This window comes from Bombina bombina, chromosome 5 (genome assembly GCF_027579735.1).
Source record: "Bombina bombina isolate aBomBom1 chromosome 5, aBomBom1.pri, whole genome shotgun sequence".
Classification (NCBI taxonomy): Eukaryota; Metazoa; Chordata; class Amphibia; order Anura; family Bombinatoridae; genus Bombina; species Bombina bombina.
This window is the reverse complement of record NC_069503.1, coordinates 301973502-302000142: the sequence shown is the minus strand read 5'-3', so window position 1 is coordinate 302000142 and position 26641 is coordinate 301973502. Positions and strand designations below refer to the sequence as shown.

General features: G+C 37.1%; 1 protein-coding gene across 1 annotated transcript in view; it reads right to left on the bottom strand.

The window, feature by feature from the left end:
* The window catches only part of LOC128661461 (cytoplasmic dynein 1 intermediate chain 1-like), a 711349-nt gene that overhangs the window by 672405 nt on the left and 12303 nt on the right, over nucleotides 1-26641 (bottom strand). Inside the window, exon 3 of the mRNA XM_053715712.1 lies at nucleotides 16871-16985. Within this exon, the coding sequence (XP_053571687.1) occupies nucleotides 16871-16985 (115 nt within the window). The remainder of the gene's footprint in view (nucleotides 1-16870; nucleotides 16986-26641) is intronic.

The window sequence follows — 26641 nt, the reverse complement described above, 5'->3', positions numbered from 1 at the left end:
TCCTGGGTACTAAAAATAGTATCGCTCATTGATTGTGTAAGGGCGTTGCTAGGATCTCTTATTGGCTTAGGCATACCTATGATTGTTATTCAATAGGACACTGTTTTTCCGTAGAGGTTAGTTACTATCGCAGTTCCACCTCCCATATAGTGATGAGTTCGCTTGTGCCCTGGGTCCTTTTGTATGGAAACATGTTAGTGCGTGTTTCAAACATTTTTATACATTGATTGCCTTTGTTACTTATTCCAGGTCCGTGTATGATAGTAGGTTACGATGTGCGCGACCATCCCCATGACAAACTGGACGCCTCGACGTGATTGGTGGATGCCTACCCGGACTAGAGTGTTTCTTCCGGGTTTGCGAGCAGTGCTTTATCGCTCCTGGGGCAGACAGATTGTCATTTGGAGAAGTGCCATGATTCTATGGGGGTGAGTACATATAGATCCACTTGAGCAATATGGTTATTAGTTGGTTTAGGTTTATGATTATCGCCAGTGTGTTTGTTCATATACCCGGTAGTAGAGTGAGGTCCCTGCTGTTTGCAGTCCAGCTGTGTTTGTGTTGGGTCTGTATGCTCATCCACTGCATCTGTACTCTATGTTTCTCTTTCTCCCCTGTCTTTAAACAGAGTCACTTTCACTTAGGATATTGAAGTATTCTCAAACAGCTTATTTGTAATGACACTCTATGGAGATACTATTTTTATTTATATTGTGACGTTGTGATCACCATGGCAACCGTTTTGGCGTGTTTTAAAAAAAATCTAATTAGGGGGTGTGGTTTGTATTTGTTTGATTTTTGATTATAAATGTGCTTAACTTTGTATTGCCTGTGTCTGAGGAAGGGGATACATTATCCCTGAAACGTTACACTTTGTATCACAGTAAAGATATTTTGAAATAAAACCAGAGAGTGCAAGTTTCTTCAATTTTCTATAATATCCACTAGCACCCTGGCAGATGATTTGGAAGTGAGAGTGCACATCTCTGCTACACATATTTGTATTTGTTGTTGCACCCACAACTAGGTTGACCTCTTCCTAATTGGACTATTGTTCACTTTGCACTGGCACTTCACGTGTACCACACCAGGGAGATTCATTAAAGCATGAATGCGGATGTGGAGGATGTACAGACTCCACATTCACGGAGGTGGATGCAGCAAGGATCCTGTTTAACCCGGAGGATGAAACTACAGGGGGTGATACAGCACAAGCTATCTATCTAGCCCTCCTGAAACTGAAGAAGAAAGAGGTAGACCTCAGACTCCATGAAGTCTATCTTTCGGAGTACTACAGGAGGAAGCTGATACCTAGGGGTTTCAGAATCAGAAATCTACCTACAATTGGACGAAATAACCCTGAGTTCTGCATGCGCTGGTGCGCGATCTTAAATAAATGCTTGCTTGATCTAATTCTCTTGGTCACTGAAGAAGTGAGAAATCTCCTTGATAGAATCAAAGTAGGGATCCAAGAATGTGAGAATCAGAAAAATACAATCCTGGTGGAGGATACCTCTGAGCAATAGCTTGAGAAATTAGCCACACAAATTAAAGAGTATAAGGATACATTGGTACAATTTAAGAACAGGAAATTACACACAGTATTTGAGGACCATAAGGAGAAGGAGAAAGACAAATATATTACACTAAACAGTCGCTTCACACAGTTGACAGTAGCTCCAGATCAGATACGGAACTACCTCAAGGCGCAAGTGGACACACCAGCAGCCAAACCATTGGGCATCAGGTTTTTCAGGAGGTCACCACCAGAGCCGGACAGAGAAGAAGAGGGGGAGGTACCATGTTCGAAGGGGAGGCTGGAGAGAGAAAGCCGCCTCTCCCACCCAGGTAACATTAAATCCTGGGGAAATAGAGGACCTGGTGGTTAACATCAGTGACCGGGTCCTGTCTACTTCTGAATTGAGTGTGCTGAACAGAGGCTTAAGCTTTGTCCCCTCTCGGAGAAGTGATGAGTTTAAAGTCTTTATCGACTGCCAGAAATTTCAAATGTTACTATAACATAATTCTTTAGAGACTCCTTGAATTTGGAAGTATTCCAGCCTTTCAGGACCAAGAGTTCCTTTGAACCTCAAAGCAATAACCCTAGCATAAAAACCTTTATGAGGTTGATAACTAAGGATCTGAGTGATCACCAATCTAATCATTTCCGTAATAAACTGTCAGAGCTTGAGAGAGAGGCCATCCAGTCACTATGAAAGGATCAGGAACTCGTGATTAGGACGGCAGACTAGGGTGGTGCTGTAGTAGTCCTCAACTATACAGACTACCGTGATGAAATTAAACAGCAGTTGAGTGATGCCCACACCTATCAGTCTATAAATAGGGATCCTACTAAGGACTTTCAAGCAATCTTTGTTCAAGCTGTACAGAATGGCATTAAAGAGGCATGGATTGATAAAGATATGTCTAAATTCCTGATGATTGAACATCCTTCTTGTCCGATTCTATATACGCTGCCAAAGATTCACAAAGATCTTAGAAAGCCACCCGGCAGACCGATAGTTTTGGCCAGGAACTCCATCACCTCAAGATTGGTGGTGTTTGTAGACCATTTCCTTCAGCCATTGGTAAGGAACATGAGGTCCTATTTGAGAAATTTATTGCATCTAATTGAGGATCACAAATCAGTCTATATTGATGAACCGTGTATTTTGCCAACCGCTGATGTAAATTGTCTATACACGATTATTCCCAACGAATCAGGCAAATTGTGTGTATCTGAAGCCTTGGATAGGTATCCATACGTTGGTCCCCCGAGATTTTCTGATACAACTACTTGATCTAAGTCTCAGACTGAAATATTTTTGTTTTGAGGGCCAGTTTTACCAGCAAATCACCAGCACGGCCATGGGATCCAACGTTTCCCCCTTAATAGCCAATTTTTTCATGGAGCAATATAAAAACTTCAGTGATGCAGATCTATGATAAACCAGAGGTACTATTTTATAGACGGTAAATAGACAACCTCCTCATCATTTGGAGGGGGTCGCTGGCACAACTTTAGTCCTGGTTTACTGATCGAAATTCTCTGCAGAACCAGGTGAAGTTCAAGGTGGCACACAGTGAAACTTCTATTGAATTCCTGGATCTCAGAATTTTCAAGCAAGAGAATAGCCAATTTGGGGACTGCCATATATAGAAAACCGACCGATAGGAATTCGATTCTACACACTACCAGCAGCCACCTGACAGCCCTTCTAAAAGCGTTTCCAAAGGCTCAAATGTGCCGGGTCATTCAGAACAATAGCGAAGCCCTGGGTAGAAGTGAACAACTAGCGGACATGGAACAAAGATTTATCCAAAGAGGATATAACCCACATTTGATTGGGAAAAGCAGGTCCTCTGCAGAGATTGGGAATACACTACCCAATACAGCTACAAAAGATGATGAGCCAAGAATGACCTTTAAAAACCACTTACAGTCTAACTACCGGGACCTTGGGGAAAGCGCTCAGGCAACATTGGCACATTGTACAGAGTGACCCTACACTTCTGTTTAAACAATGGCAGAACCCAAGAGTGGGCTTTAAACGAGACAGAAGTCTGAAGGACTCACTTCTGGTCACTGACCCCAGCCACTGTTACAAACAGGATACTTGGCTTCATCAGAGAAAGAAACATGGTTCCTACAGGTGTATCGGCTGCACTACTTGTAGTGCCATGATCCAAGGGTCCACCTTCCGACACCCGCATCAGCAGAAGAGATACCAAATAAGACACTTTATCACCTGCACCACTACATATGTAGTATATTTGTTGAACTGCAGTTGTGGTAGGTTTTACGTGGGGAAGACCACAGACAATGCGAGGACACGTCTTGCCAACCACAGGTCTGCCATTAGGAGCACCTTAAAGAAAGGGACTAGTGACCAACCAGGGCATGGCATTCTTTGGAACTAGGCCATGGGGTACACGATCTTTGATTCACCCTGATTGACCATGTCCCTCCACCTAAACATGATGGGGATAGGAAAAAGCTCCTCCTACAAGTAGAGGCAAAGTGGATCTACCGGCTCAACACTTTAAATACCATGTTTGATTTGCAATGTTTTTTGTGACCTATAGTTGTGTCCGCCATGAGAGTCCAGGGTCACATTTATGTGAGCTCAGCCCCTAAAAATGGGTACCTAACGGGTCTGATGAAGTTTGAGAGCCCACAATTCATGTATACATATATGCCTTTGGGGTAAGTTAATCACTTCCTTTGTAGCATTCAATTTTCCTTAGTACTAAAATAGTGTTGTGAGTTTAGGATTTATACACTGTATACTTAGATTGGTATTTGCATAATGCTGATTGGTGTCCCATACCACTGCTCTTGTGTAGTTATGGAGAAATATTTGGCAAAAATGTTTTCCTCTGCAGTGAGACCCATTGCTAGACATATCATATGACTCTCTTATTAGGATCTGTATATTAGTCGTGGCCATTCAAATTTATTGTATGCTGGTAGTTTCTTATGCATATGCAGCTCTATCAAGGAGTTGCTAGGATCTCTTATTGGCTTAGGCATACCTATGATTGTTATTCAATAGGACGCTGTTTTTCTGTAGAGGTTAGTTACTATCACAGTTTCACTTTCCATATAGTGATGAGTTTGCTTGTGCCCTGGGTCCTTTAGTATGGTAACATGTTAGTGCGTGTTTCAAACGTTTTTATACATTGATCGCCTCTGTTACTTATTCCAGGTCCGTGTATGATAGTAGGTTACAATGTGCTCGACCATCCCCATGACAACCTGGACTCCTACGTGATTCGTGGATGCCTACCACGTGATGTGGTCACTGGACTAGTGAGCGGCGCTTTATCGCTCCAGGGGCAGACAGATTGTCATTTGGAGGAGTGCCACGACTCTATGGGGGTGAGTAATTATAGATCCACTTGAGCAATATGGTTATTAATTGGTTTAGGTTTATGATTATCGCCAGTGTGTTTGTTCATATACCCGGTAGAAGTTTTTTTAATTTGATCGCATTTGGCGGTGAAATGGTGGCATGAAATATACCAAAATGTGCCTAGATCAATACTTGGGGTTGTCTACTACACTACACTAAAGCTAAAATTAACCCTACAAGCTCCCTAATTAACCCCTTAACTGCTGGGCATAATACACTTGTGGTGCGCAGTGGCATTTAGCGGCCTTCTAATTACCAAAAAGCAATGCCAAAGCCATATATGTGTGCTATTTCTGAACAAAGGGGATCCCAGAGAAGAATTTACAACCATTTATGCCATAATTGCACAAGTTGTTTGTAAATAATTTCAGTGAGAAATCGAAAGTTTGTGAAAAAATTTGTGAAAAAGTGAACGATTTTTTGTATTTGATCGCATTTGGCGGTGAAATGGTGGTATGAAATATACCAAAATTGGCCTAGATCAATACTTTGGGATGTCTACTAATAAAAAATATATACATGTCAAGGGATATTCAGGGATTCCTGAAAGATATCAGTGTCCCAATGTAACTAGCGCTAATTTTGGAAAAAAATGGTTTGGAAATAGCAAAGTGCTACTTGTATTTATGGCCCTATAACTTGCAAAAAAAGCAAAGAACATGTAAACATTGGGTATTTCTAAACTCAGGACAAAATTTAGAAACTATTTAGCATGGGTGTTTTTTGGTGGTTTTAGATATGTAACAGATTTTGGGGGTCAAAGTTAGAAAAGGTGTGTTTTTTTCCATTTTTCCTCATATTTTATCATTTTTTTTATAGTAAATTATAAGATATGATGAAAATAATGGTATCTTTAGAAAGTCCATTTAATGGCGAGAAAAACAGTATATAATATGTGTGGGTACAGTAAATGAGTAAGAGGAAAATTACAGCTAAACACAAACACCGCAAAAATGTAAAAATAGCCTTGGTCCCAAACGGACAGAAAATGGAAAAGTGCTGTGGTCATTAAGGGGTTAAACAGAGTCACTTTCACTTAGGATATTGAAGTATTCTCAGACAGTTTATTTGTAATGACGTTTTTTTTAATCTAATTAGGGTGTGGGGTTTGTATTTGTTTGATTTTTTTATTTTAAATGTGCTTCACTTTGTATTGCCTGTGTCTGAGGAAGTGGATACAATATCCACGAAACGTTACACTTTGTATCACAGTAAAGATATTTTTAAATAAAACCAGAGAGTGCAAGTTTCTTCAATTTTCTATAATATCCACTAGCACCCTGGCAGACGATTTGGAAGTGAGAGTGCACATCTCTGCTACACATATGTATAGGTATAGATATATTATTATTATTATTATTATACTTTATTTATGAAGCGCCAACATATTCTGCAGCGCTGTCCATGGATACAATTCATATAAATTAAAGAGTACAAGACTTGTAATTTACAAACACATACAGGTGGGATTGAGGGCCCTATTCCTGTGGGAACTTACAATCTAGAATGGTAGGAGGTTAAGAAACAGGAGGTGAGGACTGCAAGATTTAGAATGATGTTAATGCAGCGTTAGATAAGGGAAATGTTAGGTAAGTGAAATTAATTTATTATTTAGTTGGGTGGTAGGCTTCTCTGAACAGAAAAGTCTTCAGGGAACATTTAAAGGAAGAAAGATTAGGATAAAGCCCGACAGCACGAGGGAGAGTGTTCTATATAAGAATATCTATTTAAAAATACATAGAACATATTCTGCAATGTGCAGAACATTGGAATGTGAAATATTTACAGTAAATACACAGTTAAAACCTTTATTAAAAAGGGCTCTAATGCACTTTTATATATATGTATACATATATATTTATGTGTTTATATGTGTATATATGTCTGTAAATACATATATACACATATAAATACATATGGCCACATATATATATATATATATACATATATATATATATATATATATATATATATATATATATACACACACATCTTTAGACATGTATATGTATGTGTCTCTATGTTAAAGGGACCGTAAACCCACATTTTTTCTTTAATGCTTCCGATAGAGCATGCAATTTTAAGCAACTTTATTTAAAAAGCAGGAATGTAAAGCTTAAGAGCCGGCCCATTTTTGGTTGAGAACCTGGGTTATGCTTGCTTATTGGTTTGCTAAATGTAGCCAACAATAAGCAATCATTATCCAGGGTGCTGAACCTAAAATGGGCTGGCTCCTAAGCGTTATACTCCTGCTTTTTAAATAAAGATAGCAAGAGAACGTAAAAATATTGATAGTAGGAGTAAATTAGAAAGTTGCTGAAATTTGCATGGTCTACCTGAATCATTAAAGAAAAAAAAATTGGGTTTAGTGTCCCTTTAAAGCCCTTTGCCAGCTTTTTTTCCCTAACACCCGAGATCTCATATCTTTGAGGCTTTATAACTGTTTTGGCCAATTTTCTATTTGAATCATTTTTATTAGATGGTGTCAGGGGCGTATTTTGGCCTAGGCCAACAAGGCCCGTGCCTAGGGCAGCAGATTTTGGGGAAATGGCACTTTTTGACACCAAGGGCCCGACCGTCAGAGTGCAGTTGCTTCACCAGCGCATCTGGATCACTATCAGAAGGTGGCGAGCTCCAAGCAGAACATGCTGCAGAATTGTTCCAAGCAGAACATGCTGCAGAATTGTTCCAAGCAGAACATGCTGTGATCTGCAGGGCAATTTTTAGCAGTGAGGCTGAACATCGGTCATGTTGCAAGACAAAAGTATTTCTAAAATATGGCTCCAATGAAGAAGGGATAATGTGTGAATACAATTTATTGAAACAAGACGAAAATATAAAAACACTGCTCCGTGTTTGCTGAGCCCTGTGTTATGCCTTTGTATTTTACATTTTAATAAGTGTTAAAAAAAAATCAAACATCATCCTGTCTTCATTGGAGCCATAATTTAGAAATATTTTTCTACTGATTTGTGTTTGTACTTTGGAGTGCTTCACAATATAGCTTATGTTTTTTGTTTTATTTTTTACGACCCTCTGATGCAGCTGATCATGCGAAGTTGAGCCGCATGCGCGCGTTGATCTTATAAGCCCTGGAAAATTTTAGAATGGTCCAGGGAGCGGTGTCTCTTCCCTGCTTAGAGGTAAAGTGGGGCGCAGCCGCGCAGGACAATGTGGCTCAGCCATGATGGGCATGGGATGGGTCTATTAAGCTGACAGTTATAGATAGGCATATGAGCAAACTACATGGTCAAATTGTTTATACCTAAAAAAAATGTTTCTTTCTCTGCCATTGCATCACAGGTATTCCTGACCTGCTGGATAACAAGTACATTTCTTTGATGTCAAGTCATGCAATTTTTTATGAAAAAAAAAAGGCAATTCTATAAATTAAAATGCTGTGCCCTATACAAATGTCTTGCAATCATTCTACATTATTCTGGTTTTTCAATACCCACCCCCTCTCAGCACTGTCCCTGCCTCCTCCCCCTTTGTTCAGAAATGTTGGCTTTGAAAAAAAATAAAAACGTCCTGACCACCCTGACCAAAAACTATTATGGGGGGGTTTTGGGGGGCAGCAGAGTTTTGAGTACCTAGGGCAGCACAAAACCTAAATACCCTTGTGGATGGTGTTATTATTAGTGTAACTGTACTTTGTAATATATTTTCAATGTTTTTTGTGCAACCACAGCTCTAAGATCGTGGTAATGATTCTAGCGTAAATTGCGATAGCACTCACGGGATCGCATACTTTCAACTTGTAATACGAGCGTTAAGTCTAATGAGTGCAAACCCCTTATCGCTTGGGTGCAAATGATTGCGCTCCACTTGTAATCTAGCCCTTAGTCATTCATCCAATGAGAGCTTAACATTACAATTATTTTGAAGATTTTCTACAAAATCATCATATAAACTTGGCAATTATTGTAGACAGATCATATTATAAGCGTTTGTAAAGGATTGTGATCCAATGGCTGCACAAGCCAGTGTCATCTTTTTACAATAAAATGATACATTAGAGAGATATATTATTAGCAGGCTTAAAAAGGTAAGTCTGTACTGTTGTGAGTAAAAATAAAACAAAAAACATTTTATAAAATGGTTAAATCAGTAGCCAACAGCTAAGCTATCCTATTCTATCCTGGAGTGTGTGTATAAATATATAAAATATAAATATGTTTGTGTATAAATATGTAAATATTTATGCGTGTAAATATATATAAATATGTGTGTATGTATATATAAATATGTGTGTGTGGATGTGTTTAAATATATAAATATATGTGTGTGTATAAATATGTGTGTATAAATATGTGTGTTTAGGTGTGTATAAATATATAAATATGTGTGACTGAAGGCTGAATGGACCCCGCCAGGGATCGAACCTGCAACCCTTGGGTTGCTACAGAGCTCAGCCACAGTGCCTTAGCATGCTGAGCTATATGTCCCTAAGGGGGTGAAAAAGGGGAGTGAACTTTTTTATGAGGATACCTAGATCTCAAACACCAACGATGTTACAGACGTGAAAATTTGTATTTAAATTCTCCTTGGAAATTTAAATTATCCTTGGAAATTAAAGAAATAAGTTTTTTACCATTTCCCCAAAATCCACTTAAGGGGGGGTTGTGTCAAAAGGGGGTGCTGATTTATGAGGATACTTATATCTACAAAAAAGACGATGTTACAGACGTGAATATTGGTATTTAGATACTCCTTGAAAAATAAAGAAACAAGTGTTTTACCATTTCCCCAAAATCCACTTACGGGGGTTCAAAAGAGGGGGGCTTATTTATGACGATACCTATATCTCAAAAACCGACAATGTTACAGACCTTAAAATTGGTATTTAGATTCTCCTTCTATTCTATCTATTGGGTTCTTGTAAAGCGCGGCTATTCACCCGTAAGGTCTCAAGGCGCAGAGGGTTGCAGTTCAGTCGAAGAGCCAGGTCTTGAGGTCCTTTCTGAACTTAGTTAGGGCGGTAGCTTGTCTAAGGTGCAGCGGGAGGGTGTTCCAAGTCTTGGCAGCCAGATGAGAGAAGGATCTGCCTCCCACTGTGGATTTCCTGATGCGGGGGATGACAGCGAGGGCTTGGTCGGCCGATCGAAGTTGTCTGGCAGGGGTGTAGAAGGTAACGCGGTGGTTCAAGTATTCGGGACCGATGTTGTGGAGGGCCTTGAATGCATGGGTGAGAAGCTTGAAGGTTATTCTTTTGTTGATGGGGAGCCAGTGCAGGTCCCGCAGGTATTTGGTGATGTGGCATTGACGAGGGATGTCAAGGATTAGTCTGGCCGAGGAGTTCTGGATGCGCTGTAGTCTCTTTTGGAGCTTGATGGTGCCAGCGTAGAGTGCGTTACCATACTCCATTCAGCTGCTGACGAGGGTGTGAGTGACAGTCTTCCTGGTCTCGGTTGGGATCCATTTGAAGATCTTTCGCAGCAGGTGAAGTGTGTGGAAGCATGCAGAAGAGACAGCGTTGATTTGCCGGTCCATGGAGAGCGATGAGTCCAGGATGATGCCTAGATTTCGTGCATGGTCGGTGGGGGTTGGAGGGTGTCCGAGGGCTGTTGGCCACCAGGAGTTATTCCACGCGGATGTGGTGGGACCGAGGAGGAGGACTTCAGTCTTGTCTGCGTTCAGCTTTAGGCAGTTGTAGTTCATCCAGGTGGCGACTGCTGTCAGCCATTCGTGAACGTTTCTCTTGGCGGTGGTGGGGTCACTGGTGAGTGAGATGATTAGCTGGGTGTCGTCGGCGTAGGAGACGATGTTGAGGTTGTGTCGTCGGGCGATGGCGGAGAGAGAGGCCATGTAGATGTTGAATAGAGTGGGGCTCAGAGAAGAGCCTTGGGGTACACCGCAGCTGATTTCTGTGGGCTTGGAGGTGAAGGGAGGGAGTCTAACTTTCTGGGATCTGCTGGTGAGGAAGGAGGTGATCCATTCCAGGACTTTGTCGCGTATGCCGGCATCGTGTAGTCGGTTGTGGAGGGTGAGGTGGGAGACAGTGTCGAATGCTGCTAAGAGGTCTAGGAGAATGAGGGCGGCGGTCTCTCCTCGGTCGAGTAGGGCGAGGATGTCGTCTGTGGCGGTGAGGAGGGCGGTCTTGGTGCTGTGGTTGCTCCTGAAACTGGATTGGGAGGGGTCCAGGGTGTGGTTGGCTTCAATGTAGTCAACGAGTTGCGCGTTGATGGACTTCTCGATGACTTTGGCCGCAAAGGGGAGCAAAGAGATTGGGCGGTAGTTCTTCGGATCATTGGGGTCAGCCGTGGGTTTTTTCAGTAGGGGTTTTAATTCTGCGTGCTTCCAGTCATCCGGGAAGGTGCTGCAGAGCTTGGGGGTGATGGTGTCAACCGCTTTGTTGAAAATGTGATGCGGGCATGGGTCCGAGGGTGCTCCAGAGTGGATCGATCTCATGATTCTGATGGTGTCCTCTGTGGTGAGGGCGCTCCAGATGGTCAGTGGGTGAGGTATCGGTGGGAGTAGGTGGGTAGGTGGTGGTGGATGAGTTCTGGGGTGCTAAGCTGTCATAGATGTCGACAATCTTGCGGTGGAAGTACATTGCAAGGTTATCGCAGAGGTCCTGGGAGGGTGGGATGTCGTTGGTGTTGCTGTTGGGATTGGAGAATTCCTTGATGTCTGTGAACAGCTCCTTGCTGTTGTGGACGTTGGTATTGATTCTATCCTTGAAAAATAAAGAAACACATGTTTTACCATTTCCCCAAAATCAATTTAAAGGGGGGTCAAAAGAGGGGGGCTGATTTATGAGGATACCTATATCTCAAAAAACGGAGATGTTACAGACATGAAAATTGGTATTTTAATTCTCTTTGAAAAATAAAGAATTACGTGTTTTACCATTTCCCCAAAATCCACTTATGGGGGTTCAAAAGAGGGGGGCTGATTTATGAGGATACCTATATCTCAAAAACTGGACAATGTTACAGACATGAAAATTGGTATTTAGATTCTCCTTGAAAAATAAAGAAACACGTGTTTTACCATTTCTCCAAAATCCACTTAAGGGAGTCAAAAGAAGGGGGCTGATTTATGAGGATACCTATATCTAAAAAACCCGACGATGTTATAAACTAGAAAATTGGTATTTAGATTCTCCTTGAAAAATAAAAAAGCACGTTTTACCATTTCCCAAAAATCTACTTAAGGGGGGTCAAAATTATTTATGACGATACCTATATCTCAAAAAACAAAGATATTATAGACACAAAAAATAGAATTTAGATTACAAGAAACACAGAGAATTACTGAAAACTCAAGAAGTGTGCACGCACAGTAGAAAGGCTCTGCAAACCAGCATGCATGCTTAGCCCCACCAGCTTTTCTCAGGATAAATGTGAAGCATTTGCGAACTTCTTCAGAGACAAGATTTCCTCAATCCAAACCGCTATCACAGCAGGCCAAACAGTTACACACCAGAACCACTACAATGGAATGCCAGATTGCCCCAGTTTATGGTCCACTTTTACAAATGTGGATATAAAAGAAGTTAAAAACACCATACAAAAGTTGCACCCTACTACGTGTGACTTAGACCCTGCTCCAACTCAGTTCATATCTGGATGCATTGAAACACCTGCCCCAGTCCTCACAAAAATAGTTCAGTGTTCACTAAAAACAGGAGACTTCCCAGATACTCTAAAAGAAGCTGTGGTAAAACCACTCCTAAAGAAACCTTTATTAGACCCAGACTGCATGACTAATTACAGACCAGTATCCAACCTCTGGGGAAAATAATTGAAAAAGTAGTGGCAACTCAACTGGAAACCCATTTATCATGGCTTAACATATTCAATCCTTTCCAGTCAGGCTTCAGATGCCACCACAGCACTGAAACAGCACTAGTCAGAGTGCTAAATAATCTCCATTCCAATCCTCCTGGATCTCTCAGCTGCATTTGACAACATTGACCATAGGATTCTAATAGAGCGCTTGCAGTACATCTGTGGTCTAGGAAGCACAGTCTTTAACTGGTTTAAAATCTTTCCTCGCTGGTAGATCACAGAGAGTAATATCAGGATCAAGCTCATCAGCACCAACAGAACTGGCCTGTGGAGTTCCACAAGGATCTATCCTGACTCCCATGCTATTCGCAATTTACTTACTATCACTGAGGGACATCATTAACCGACATGGCCTAATGTATCATTGTTACGCTGATGACACAAAACTCTACTTCTCCTTTGCTCCAGATACTACAGACCCAGCATGCTGCATAAACAGTTGCTTAACAGACCTCATAGAATGGATGAATGCTAGCTTTCTCAAAGTGAACCCGGACAAAACAGAGTTACTCTTGGTGAGGGGATCAAAAATATCCCACGATCACCCAACTGGGTGACTTAGGTCAGTCAACACATCCCTCCTCTCAGTGCCAAGAATAAGGACAAACTCAGGCTCCAAAGCATTCTGCCACACTGCCCCTACTTTCTGAAACTCTTTACCGTGCGCAATCAGAGAGGCTCCGTCCTTACAGACTTTTAAAAAAAGCTAAGACCCACCTCTTCCATCAGGCATTCAGTCCGCTTTTCTGACCTTCAGAAACTCCTAACTTTTATGTCTTATGTTGGTATATTAGTAAAGTGCTTTGAGTCTCGCAGGGAGAAAAGCGCTATATAAATCGCAAATTATTATTATATAAATCGCACATGTTGTTGCGAGTAGTCGCGTTTTTTGATATTTTTTACAAATCACAAAATCTGCAGGCAACAGCTAGTAAATACTGTATATAAATATGTGTGTGTGTGTATAAATATGTGTGTGTTTTTATAAATATATAAATATGTGTGTGTATAAATATATAAATGTGTGTGTGTGTTTATAAATATATAAATATGTGTGTGAGTGTGTGTTTATAAATATGTAAATGTGTGTGAGTTTATAAATATATAAATGTGTTTGCGTGTGTGTGTATAAATATATAAATATGTGTGTGTGTATAAATATATAATTATATGTGTGTATAAATATGTGTGTGAGTGTGTGTTTATAAATATATAAATGTGTGTGCATGTGTGTGTTTATAAATATATAAATCTGTGTGTGAATGTGTGTTTATAAATATATACATGTGTGTGCAGGTGTGTGTATAAATACATAAATATGTGTATGTGTATAAATATGTGTGTGAGTGTGTGTGTTTATAAATATATAAATGTGTGTGTGAGTGTGTGTTTATAAATATATAAATATGTGTGTGTATAAATATATAAATGTGTGTACGTGTATGTGTATAAATATATAAATGTGTGTGTGTTTATAAATATGTGTGTGTTTATAAATATATAAATATGTGTGTGAGTGTGTGTTTATAAATATATAAATGTGTTGCGTGTGTGTGTATAAATATATAAATATGTGTGTGTGTGTGTGTATAAATATATAAATGTGTGTGTGTATAAATATATAAATGTGTGTGTGAGTGTGTGTTTATAAATATATAAATATGTGTGTGTGTATAAATATATAAATGTGTGTGCGTGTATGTGTATAAATATATAAATATGTGTGTGTATAAATATATAAATGTGTGTGTGTTTATAAATATGTGTGTGTTTATAAATTTATAAATATGTGTGTGAGTGTGTGTTTATAAATATATAAATGTGTGTGCGTGTTTGTGTATAAATATATAAATATGTGTGTGTGTGTATAAATATATAAATGTGTGTGTGTATAAATATATAAATATGTGTGTGTTTATAAATATATAAATATGTGTGTGTATAAATATATAAATGTGTGTGTGTATAAATATATAAATATGTGTGTGTATAAATATATAAATGTGTGTGCGTGTGTGTGTATAAATATATAAATATGTGTATGTGTGTATAAATATATAAATGTGTGTGTGTTTAAATATATAAATATGTGTGTGTTTATAAATATATAAATATGTGTGTGAGTGTGTGTTTATAAATATATAGATATGTGTGTGAGTGTGTGTTTATAAATATATAAATGTGTGTGCGTGTGTGTATAAATATATAAATGTGTGTGTGTATAAATATATACATATGTGTGTGTTTATAAATATATAAATATGTGTGTGTATATAAATATATAAATGTGTGTGTATAAATATATACATATGTGTGTGTTTATAAATATATAAATATGTGTGTGTATATAAATATATAAATGTGTGTGTGTATAAATATATACATATGTGTGTGTTTATAAATATATAAATATGTGTGTGTATATAAATATATAAATGTGTGTGCGTGTGTGTGTATAAATATATAAATGTGTGTGTGTGTATAAATATATACATATGTGTGTGTTTATAAATATATAAATATGTGTGTGTATATAAATATATAAATGTGTGTGTGCATAAATATATACATATGTGTGTGTTTATAAATATATAAATATGTGTATGTGTATAAATATATAAATGTGTGTGCGTGTGTGTGTATAAATATATAAATATGTGTGTGTATAAATATATAAATATGTATGTGTATAAATATATAAATGTGTGTGTGTATAAATATATAAATGTGTGTATAAATATATAAATATGTGTGTGTATAAATATATAAATGCGTGTGTATATAAATATATAAATGTGTGTGTGTATAAATATATAAATGTGTGTGTGTATAAATATATAAATGTGTGTGTATAAATATATAAATATGTGTGTGTATAAATATATAAATATGTGTGTGTATAAATATATAAATGTGTGTGTGTATAAATATATAAATATGTGTGTGTATAAATATATAAATGTGTGTGTGTATAAATATATAAATGTGTGTGTGTATAAATATATAAATATGTGTGTGTATATAAATATGTATGTGTATAAATATATAAATGTGTGTGGGTATAAATATATAAATGTGTGTGTATAAATATATAAATATGTGTGTGTATAAATATATAAATGTGTGTATATAAATATATAAATGTGTGTGTGTATAAATATATAAATGTGTGTGTGTATAAATATATAAATGTGTGTGTGTATAAATATATAAATATGTGTGTGTATAAATATATAAATATGTGTGTGTATATAAATATATAAATGTGTGTGTGTATAAATATATAAATATGTGTGTGTATAAATAAATAAATGTGTGTGTGTATAAATATATAAATATGTGGGTGTATAAATATATAAATATGTGTGTGTATATAAATATATAAATATGTGTGTGTATAAATATATAAATATGTGTGTGTGTATAAATATATAAATATGTGTGTGTATATAAATATATAAATATGTGTGTGTATAAATATATAAATATGTGTGTGTATATAAATATATAAATATGTGTGTGTATAAATATATAAATATGTGTGTGTGTATAAATATATAAATATGTGTGTGTATATAAATATATAAATATGTGTGTTTATAAATATATAAATATGTGTGTGTGTATAAATATATAAATATGTGTGTGTATAAATATATAAATATGTGTGTGTGTATAAATATATAAATATGTGTGTGTATAAATATATATGTGTGTGTATAAATATATAAATATATGTGTGTGTATAAATATATAAATATGTGTGTGTATAAATATATATGTGTGTGTATAAATATATATGTGTGTGTATAAATATATAAATATGTGTGTGTGTATAAATATATAAATATGTGTGTGTATAAATATATATGTGTGTGTATAAATATATAAATATATGTGTGTGTATAAATATATAAATATGTGTGTGTATAAATATATATGTGTGTGTATAAATATATAAATATGTGTGTGTGTATAAATATATAAATATGTGTGTGTATAAATATATATGTGTGTGTATAAATATATAAATATGTGTGTGTGTATAAATATATAAATGTGTGTATGTATAAATATATAAATGTGTGTGTGTATAAATATGTGTGTGTGTGTTTATTGGTATTTTGCAATACATTAATAATATATTGTTCTTAGTACCTAGAGGTGGTTCTGGTGAGATTCCAATACTTTGTAACAACGCTTCAGTCTCTCTTCTTTTGCGATCCAAATCAGTATCTTCTATGATGGGTTCTGTTTTTTGCTGTATTTCTGCCTATGTATAGTATTTAAATGTTGGTTAATACTCTTGCTGTGATTATATATGCTTGTACAGTGATTATTTTAGGTAAGAATAGGAGTGAACAAGCAAACAAATGTTCAGCAATACAGAATTTATTTTTTTAATATAAAAGTCATACATAAACGGTTTAAGTTATATATACAAATGTACAATACATTTTTTGTGTTACAAAAATAGTTCATTAAATGACATAGTTCATGTAAAAAGTCTGAATGCTGCTATATTTCTAAAGGGGTGTGAAGTGTAATCAAGTTTGGTATATTTTGGTATGCAATAAAGCTAAAATAATCTTCTCTGCTGACCTTAAAGGGATAGGAAAGTCAAAATTAAACCTGCATTATTCAGATACAGCATGTAATTTTAAGACACTTTTAAATTCACTTCTATTTTAAAATGTGCTATGTTCTTTTGGTATCTCTTGTTGAAAAAGAATACACACATATCCTACACTAGTGGGAGCTAGCTGCTGATTGGTGCCTGAACAAATTTTCTCTTGTGATTGGCTAACTAGATGTGTTCAGCTAGCTGCCAGCAGTGTAATGTTGTTCCTTCCGCAATGGGTAACAAGATAATAAGGCAAACTTGATAATAGAAGTAAATTGGAAATTTGTTTGAAATTCTCGGTTCTATCCGAATCATGAATGAAAATGTTGTGGTTTCCTGTCCCTTTAATTAAGATGAGGCAAGTACATTGGGTAGAGTAGTATTTAACCAGATCTGAATTCACTGCTTTGGTTGTCTATGCTTCTGGTAGTAAACAATGTTATAGATGGGTAACACTGAGCGCCTGCCTGGAAATGACCCTAGCTTCGGAAATTGACTCCTAGTAGTTAAAAAATAAGTAGAATGAAAAGGATACCAAAGCGCCAAAAGAAGGCTGGGTCTGAACTAGCAAAGGCTAAAAATACAATTCAGCAAAAATATATATACACTTTAATAACATACATATATGGTTACAGGTGCTAGACAACTGACAAATTTAAAATATAAAACTATGTATTTAAAAACAAGATATTAAATCAGAGACACTAGCCTTAGTCAATGGCTAGTTAAAGAACGCTAAAAAATTCCTGGTTTCCCAGTGAACAATACTCAAAATGTCCTTGGAATATGGTGAACACTTGATCTAATGGTGTATTGAAGATAGGATACACCGATGTCCTGCAAATGTATCTTAAAGATTTCTAAACAAGTACCTGCGAGTTAATAAAATATATACATATATATATACAAATGACCCAAAATAAATTGAGTGAAGGTGAATTTGTCCTTAGTCGTTACAGCTGTGTCTGTGAGCTACAATAATGTGTCGTTTGAAATGAGTGACCTCACAATATATGATATGACTGTGTATGTAGATTGGGCACAGAAAAGGTGTTGTACAACTCAGTGCTAAATAAGGTGTCTGTGAATGTGCAAACTAGGTGACACTTAGAGATAACTTCCTCGCAGCTCAAGGAGACGCTCCCTTCCTGGCCCTGTCGCTTGACGCTGAAAAGGCGTTCGACAGGGTCAGGTGGGAATATTTATGGGAAACCATGAATGCTCTTCAAATCCCTCCAGTCTTTATATCTGCAGTAAAGGCCCTCTACCACCACCCTTCGGCCATCATCCGAGGAGCCGGGTTCCAATCTTCCAAATTTACCATAGCCAACGGTACCAGACAGGGTTGCCCTCTATCTCCCCTCCTGTTTGCTTTGGCCATAGAACCCCTAGCCCAATCTATTCGGCGTGACCCCCGTGTTAGAGGCCTCACCATCGGGCCTTATACCCACAAAATCTCCCTCTACGCAGATGACATCACCCTTTTTTTAACATCTCCCAAAGACTCTCTTCTTGCAGTATTTATCAACCTAAAGAAATTTGGCGACTTGAGCTTCTACAAGCTCAATATCGCCAAAACCGAAGCTCTCCCTGTAAATATCCCTATTAATGACCTTGCTCCCATGCAGATGTCACACCACTTCCAGTGGAACACTTCTTCTCTTAAGATTTTGGGAGCCCATTTCTCCCCGGACCCCTCCACCACGATAGCTCTGAATTTCACTGATAGACTATCAGACTTTAAAAAGATCCTAGAGTCTTGGGAGTTCTGGGAGATCTCGTGGACCGGACATATTGCTGCAGTCAAGATGTCTTTCCTCCCCAAGATCACTTACCTCCTCAGAGCCATCCCTTATAACATCCCTAGACTGCTTCTCAACAGGCTCCAAAGCCTGATCACCTCCTACGTGTGGAGAGACCGTAGGCCCAGAACCTCGGGACACACCTTAGAAAAACTGATCTCACAAGGCGGCTTGGCCCTACCGAATATAATCTCATACCATAATGCAGCTAGGCTGTCCCACGTCCTCCGCTGGAATGATCCCGAAAGACAATTGAGCTGGTATATCTTAGAGTCCTCACTACTGCCCACTAGTGTAACCCTCCCTGATCTCCTGTGGATTCCTACCCATCACAGACGAGATCTTGACAGCCTGCATCCTATTTTCAAACACGCACTACAATTCTGGGACCAGATAAGACATAACCCAGATATCTCCCCTCACCCTTCCCCTATGCTCACAATCTCCGCTGCACTACACTGTCTACCAGACTCTCACTATGACCTGTGGCCACAACTACAAACACTCCTAGTAACAGACTTTTATGAAAATGATACCTGGCTCTCACACCCTGCCGTATGTACTAAGTTACAACTTCCACCTAGACTAACCTTTGAAGGTTTTCGTTTGAGTACCCGCCTACGCACCTGGGGTTACCCCAAACAGGCTCTCCGTCCCATGACACTCTGGGAGAAGGCATGGCTGGGAGCCCATAGTCTTAAACACCTCTTATCCTTCCACTACAACTTCCTCACTAACTCACAACCCTCCCACAAAATATCACAGCACCATGCTTGGGAAAAAGAAATAGGGTTCACTGCTCCACTGGATGTTTGGCACTCCAGAATTATGACCACTAAAAACTCCTTCACTGCGCCACTCTTTGGGAACTATATTACAAAGTACTGGTTCGGTGGCACCTTGTCCCAGTTGTCCTACATAAGATCTACCAGTCGCAATCCCCTGAATGCTGGAGGAAATGCAGAACTAGCGGTACGGCACTTCACATATGGTGGTCCTGCCCAGTGATCCAGCCGTTATGGAAGAAAACATACGCTCTCCTCCATTCACTTGGCCTCACTCCCCTATTCACTCCAGAAGTGGCCCTCCTACACATGCAGATGCCCAACCTCACCCCCCTGAAGAAGCCCTCACAATATATGTCCTTATGGCCACGAAACTCGCCCTAGCCAGAGCCTGGAAAGAGGAAAGCTCACCGGCTCTTTCCCAGATTATATCCACCCTCCACTATGTGGGACAAATGGAACAATATTCCTATAAAGTCCTTGATAGGGTGGACTCTTTCCACAAGATCTGGTTCCCTTGGATTTCCAAATTCCCAGCCTGGGATACTAACCTTTAGATCCCCCTTCCCTAGAGCTTCCCTCCCTTCCCCCTCCCCCCCTTTTTTTTCTCATTCTCCCTCCCTCTGTGTTCTCTTTCCCCTTCCTCCCCTTTTCTTCCTTATACCCCCATATGGTCGCTACTCCCCCCAGGTCCCGCTGTTCCCAAGACAGAAAGATACTACTCCATAATGCAGTTAATAGCAGACACAGCTCCATGCGATATTTCCTTATATAGACCACTTTCAGAAAAGAGACCTCTTTCATGCCCCTTTTTTTATGCTCTTACCATGTATATGTATATACTTGTATTCACTCAAACTATTGCTATGACTCCTTATGTATTGTGTTCACACGTACAAATGTTCTTGTTCTGTATCATTTGAAGGCTCTGTATTGTTTCTCGTTTAATTGTCTCAATAAAAATTTTTTGATCAAGAGATAACTTCCAAACAAATACGTAATAAAAAATATAAGACTTGAACCTTCAAAATATATGTGACATAGAATAGACAATCAAAACCGAATGTGATGATCCGTGTAGCGTGAAATGACAAAAATAAATAAAAATACAAAAAATCTAATTTAGCAGTGCCAAATGTTCAGCAGTGAAAAATATATCACAATAATTTAAAAATCAAAATCAAAAATCAAAAATCAGTGGCCACTGTTTGAAAAAGAAAGTTTAAGCAAACAGTCAATCCAACATACAAATATTCCTAAAACCCTTTGAATATGATAACGTTCCTGCAGTAATCCTGCAGCCGCAGCGGGAGCTGGATTATAAAAGGAAAGTCTTGGTTTTCGCAGACTTTAAGCAATCCACAACGGTACCTAAAATAATAAAAAAAACACAATAGTGCAGATGGTTTACATAATCTTCTAACAATTAAAAAAGAACTCACCAGTCGACGCGTTTCGGTCTATGCTAGACCTTTATCAAGACTGCTATTATATACTTTCAAATGGTCTTTTATACCTGTATGTGAATGCGGACCGGAAGTAATTGCTTAGTGCTTCCGGTTTCGTATATTCAATAAAATGTTTATTTTTCAGTTAACTTTTATGTAGAGGTGGTTTTCTTCTTTCTTTTAGTTCTCAGAATGTTTCTACCTAACTCATTACTGGCTCGTAACTCCAATTATTGTCACGTAAATTCTTGTGACTGGGATCGGAATGACCGTTACAAACTACTTCCGGTATCCTTAGCTAAACTGCTTCCGGTCTGTTTCGTAATTAATTCAGATGGATAGACTTTAGTAAATGTATCCAATACATTAGCACTTTTGTTTACTAATATACTATTCAGACCCCGCCTTTTTCATACTGTTTGCTTGGCCTTTTGTATAAAGATCGTTTAGATTTTATGGGATTGCGATATCAATATTACCTTTTTTATATGCAGAATCATATTAAAAACTGTCTTTACGTGGCATATTGTCTCTACGTGGTGTATTCTCATATTGACAAGCTAAAATTTGTATAGCTGATCTGTCACTACTATCACAGTAAGCACGATTTCTTACGTGTACTGAATACTATTGGTTTCAATGTTATTGCTGTAGAGAGGAGAGTGTGTCCAATACTATCACAGTAAGCGCAGTTTCTTACGTGTACTGAATCCTATTGGTTTCAATGTTATTGCTGTAGATAGGAAGGTGTGTCCATACTTGTAATCTTATTGGTGCGGTTTTGTATTCATTCAAAACGTGGAATAGCTTTAAATCAATGCCAAAATATTATATTTTTCATTAATATTTAATATTTAATATAATTTGCAAGATGGTATTGTCTTAACATAGCATTTTATATATGTCAATACTCTCATAACCAGCGTTATTACTTTCACTGGTAGGCATATAATTTGATAGCCTATAATGGTATAACAAATAGAAGGAAGGGAGGTGTGTAAAAGGGTAATCTCCTTATTGGTTCAAATTTTTTCATTCAGGAGCTAATGGGCGTATAGTTTGATAGCCTATACTGGTATAACGAATAGAAGGAAAAGGGGTGTGTAAAGAGGTAATCTTCTTATTGGTTCAAATTCTTTCATTCAGGAGCTAGTTTTTGTTAGCACAGAAAAGGAGGTGCGTTTAAGAGCTGTCTACTCGTTAGTGAATGTTTTCTTATTATATTTGAAAATTACGTCTTAGCTATTGTTTTCAATGTGTCTATATTCATAAACATATTTCTCAATTTTGTTTCAAGACATGAATATAGACACATTGAAAACAATAGCTAAGATGTAATTTTCAAATATAATAAGAAAACATTCACTAACGAGTAGACAGCTCTTAAACGCACCTCCTTTTCTGTGCTAACAAAAACTTGCTCCTGAATGAAAGAATTTGAACCAATAAGGAGATTACCTCTTTACACACCCCTTTTCCTTCTATTCGTTATACCAGTATAGGCTATCAAACTATACGCCCATTAGCTCCTGAATGAAAAAATTTGAACCAATAAGGAGATTACCCTTTTACACACCTCCCTTCCTTCTATTTGTTATACCATTATAGGCTATCAAATTATATGCCTACCAGTGAAAGTAATAACGCTGGTTATGAGAGTATTGACATATATAAAATGCTATGTTAAGACAATATCATCTTGCAAATTATATTACATATTAAATATTAATGAAAAATATAATATTTTGGCATTGATTTAAAGCTATTCCACGTTTTGAATGAATACAAAACCGCACCAATAAGATTACAATGTATGGACACACTCTCCTCTCTACAGCAATAACATTGAAACCAATAGTATTCAGTACACGTAAGAAATCGTGCTTACTGTGATAGTAGTGACAGATCAGCTATACGAATTTTAACTTGTCAATATGAGAATACACCACGTAGAGACAATATGCCACGTAAAGACAGTTTTTAATATGATTTTGCATATAAACACACACCGCCCCTGTTCAGAGATTTTTTAGGTAATATTGATATTGCATCCCATAAAATCTAAATGATCTTTATACAAAAGGCCAAGCAAACAGTATGAAAAAGGCAGGGTCTGAATAGTATATTAGTAAACAAAAGTGTTAATGTATTGGATACATTTACTAAAGTCTATCCATCTGAATTAATTACGAAACAGACCGGAAGCAGTTTAGCTAAGGATACCGGAAGTAGTTTGTAACGGTCATTCCGATCCCAGTCACAAGAATTTACGTGACAATAATTGGAGTTACGAGCCAGTAATGAGTTAGGTAGAAACATTCTGAGAACTAAAAGAAATAAGAAAACCACCTCTACATAAAAGTTAACTGAAAAATAAACATTTTATTGAATATACGAAACCGGAAGCACTAAGCAATTACTTCCGGTCCGCATTTCACATACAGGTATAAAAGACCATTTGAAAGTATATAATACCAGTCTTGATAAAGGTCTAGCATAGACCGAAACGCGTCGACTGGTGAGTTCTTTTTTAATTGTTAGAAGATTAGGAAAACCATCTGCACTATTGTGTTTTTTTTATTATTTTAGGTACCGTTGTGGATTGCTTAAAGTCTGAGAAGACCAAGACTTTCCTTCTATAATCCAGCTCACTGCTGCGGCTGCAGGATTACTGCAGGAACGTTATCATATTCAAAGGGTTTTAGGAATATTTGTATGTTGGATTGACTGTTCGCTTAAACTTTCTTTTTCAAACAGTGGCCACTGATTTTTGATTTTTGATTTTGATTTTTAATTATTGTGATATATTTTTTTCACTGCTGAACATTTGGCACTGCTAAATTTGATTTTTTGTATTTTTATTTATTTTTGTCATTTCACGTTACACGGATCATCACATTCTGTTTTGATTGTCTATTCTATGTCACATATATTTTGAAGGTTCAAGTCTTATATTTTTGATTACGTATTTGTTTGGAAGTTATCTCTAAGTGTCACCTAGTTTGCACATTCACAGACACCTTATTTAGCACTGAGTTGTACAACACCTTTTCTGTGCCCAATCTACATACACAGTCATATCATATATTGTGAGGTCACTCATTTCAAACGACACATTATTGTAGCTCACAGACACAGCTGTAACGACTAAGGACAAATTCACCTTCACTCAATTTATTTTGGGTCATTTGTATATATATATATGTATATATTTTATTAACTCGCAGGTACTTGTTTAGAAATCTTTAAGATACATTTGCAGGACATCGGTGTATCCTATCTTCAATACACCATTAGATCAAGTGTTCACCATATTCCAAGGACATTTTGAGTATTGTTCACTGGGAAACCAGGAATTTTTTAGCGTTCTTTAACTAGCCATTGACTAAGGCTAGTGTCTCTGATTTAATATCTTGTTTTTAAATACATAGTTTTATATTTTAAATTTGTCAGTTGTCTAGCACCTGTAACCATATATGTATGTTATTAAAGTGTATATATATTTTTGCTGAATTGTATTTTTAGCCTTTGCTAGTTCAGACCCAGCCTTCTTTTGGCGCTTTGGTATCCTTTTCATTATGCTTCTGGTAGTTTTTGTGCTTCCTGGAGTTTGAGGTATGTTAGTACCACCATATGCTCCACCGGTGACAAAACAAAAGAATGTCAAATACTTTATTACACTGTCAAGCAATTCGGTGTAATGCAGAATGCTGCACATTATAGGCTGACACTCCCATAAAGCTAAACAATATGAGGTATGCAAAGAGGAAGAGTGAAAATGATTTAAGAAATGGATAACTACTGTCCCTAGAATAGCTACTATATAGAACAAAGCAGTTCTTTAGTTAAATAAAATGTGCAATTAGAAGAAAGAAACAAGGCTAAATGCCTTTGATCCAGAAAAAAAAGTCCATTGTATGGAGTTAATTCTTACACATCTCAATAGATCTAAGCTTTGTTCATCAGATGATAAAATTTACTGTATCTAACAGAGTATGTAAAAGTGCCAGGATACCAGTCCCAAGGTTTAAGCCAATTAATTGGTCAGTTGATTACCAGATAAGTCAATCAAAAGATCCATAACCATTTACATCAATTTTCAGAGATGGAGATTTTTTTAGATATAAGGAAGGCAGATATTCAGTATAGTGGAGGGGGAAAATGTAACTGTGCTGATACAGGACATAACTAAACCATATAAACTTCATCTTTCTCCCTTATATTTAAAAGTCTTATTTTTTTATATTTCTGTATATATTTATATTGCTGTGGTTTTATATCTTTATTCAAATCTTGATAGATCGAAGCCTTGTTCGTCAGAGGATAAAATTTCATACATCTAAGAGAGTATTTAACAGTGGCAGGATAACAGTCCCAAAATTCTAGCCTATTGTTCATGTAATCACCAGATAAGTCAATCAAAAGATCCATAACTATTTACATCAGCTTGCAGAGATGGAGCTTTTTAAAGGCAGACATTCAGTATAGTGGAGGGAAAACATTTTTTAACTATGCTTGCTTATACAGAATATAACTATAACATGACTACACCATATAACCTTCATCCTCCCTTTTGTATTTTGAGGTTTTAATTAGTCTAAATAGAAATGGATTCTATGATTGGCTGATTTAATGATCACAGAATCATAAGCATCTAAAAAACTGACTAGAATTTCGGGACTGTTATTGCACTACTTATAAATCTTTTATTTAGTTATGACGAAGAAGACCTCGGGCCCTTCAAAATGCATAAGCATTATCCTCATACAAGGGACTATTTTGTTGGATCAAGGACATTAGAGTCTTGTTTCCATTGACACAAAGCTAGTACTACAGGTGGAAAATGCCATAGGATCTAGACCTTAGTGGTACCAGACTACGCTGATGAATTTTGACTGAGTGAAAAAAAGATATCTATTAACCCCAGCCATATTCACTTTCTAATCTTCACATACTTATTATTTGTTTTAGATTATCATATGTGAGTCATATTTGCTGGAGCGTATATTATGTGAGTCATATTTGCTGGAGTGTATATTATGTGAGTCATATTTGCTGGAGCGTATATTATGTGAGTCATATTTGCTGGAGCATATATTATGTGAGTCATATTTGCTGGAGCATATATTATGTGAGTCATATTTGCTGGAGCGTATATTATGTGAATCATATTTGCTGGAGCGTATATTATGTGAGTCATATTTGCTGGAGCGTATATTATGTGAGTCATATTTGCTGGAGCGTATATTATGTGAGTCATATTTGCTGGA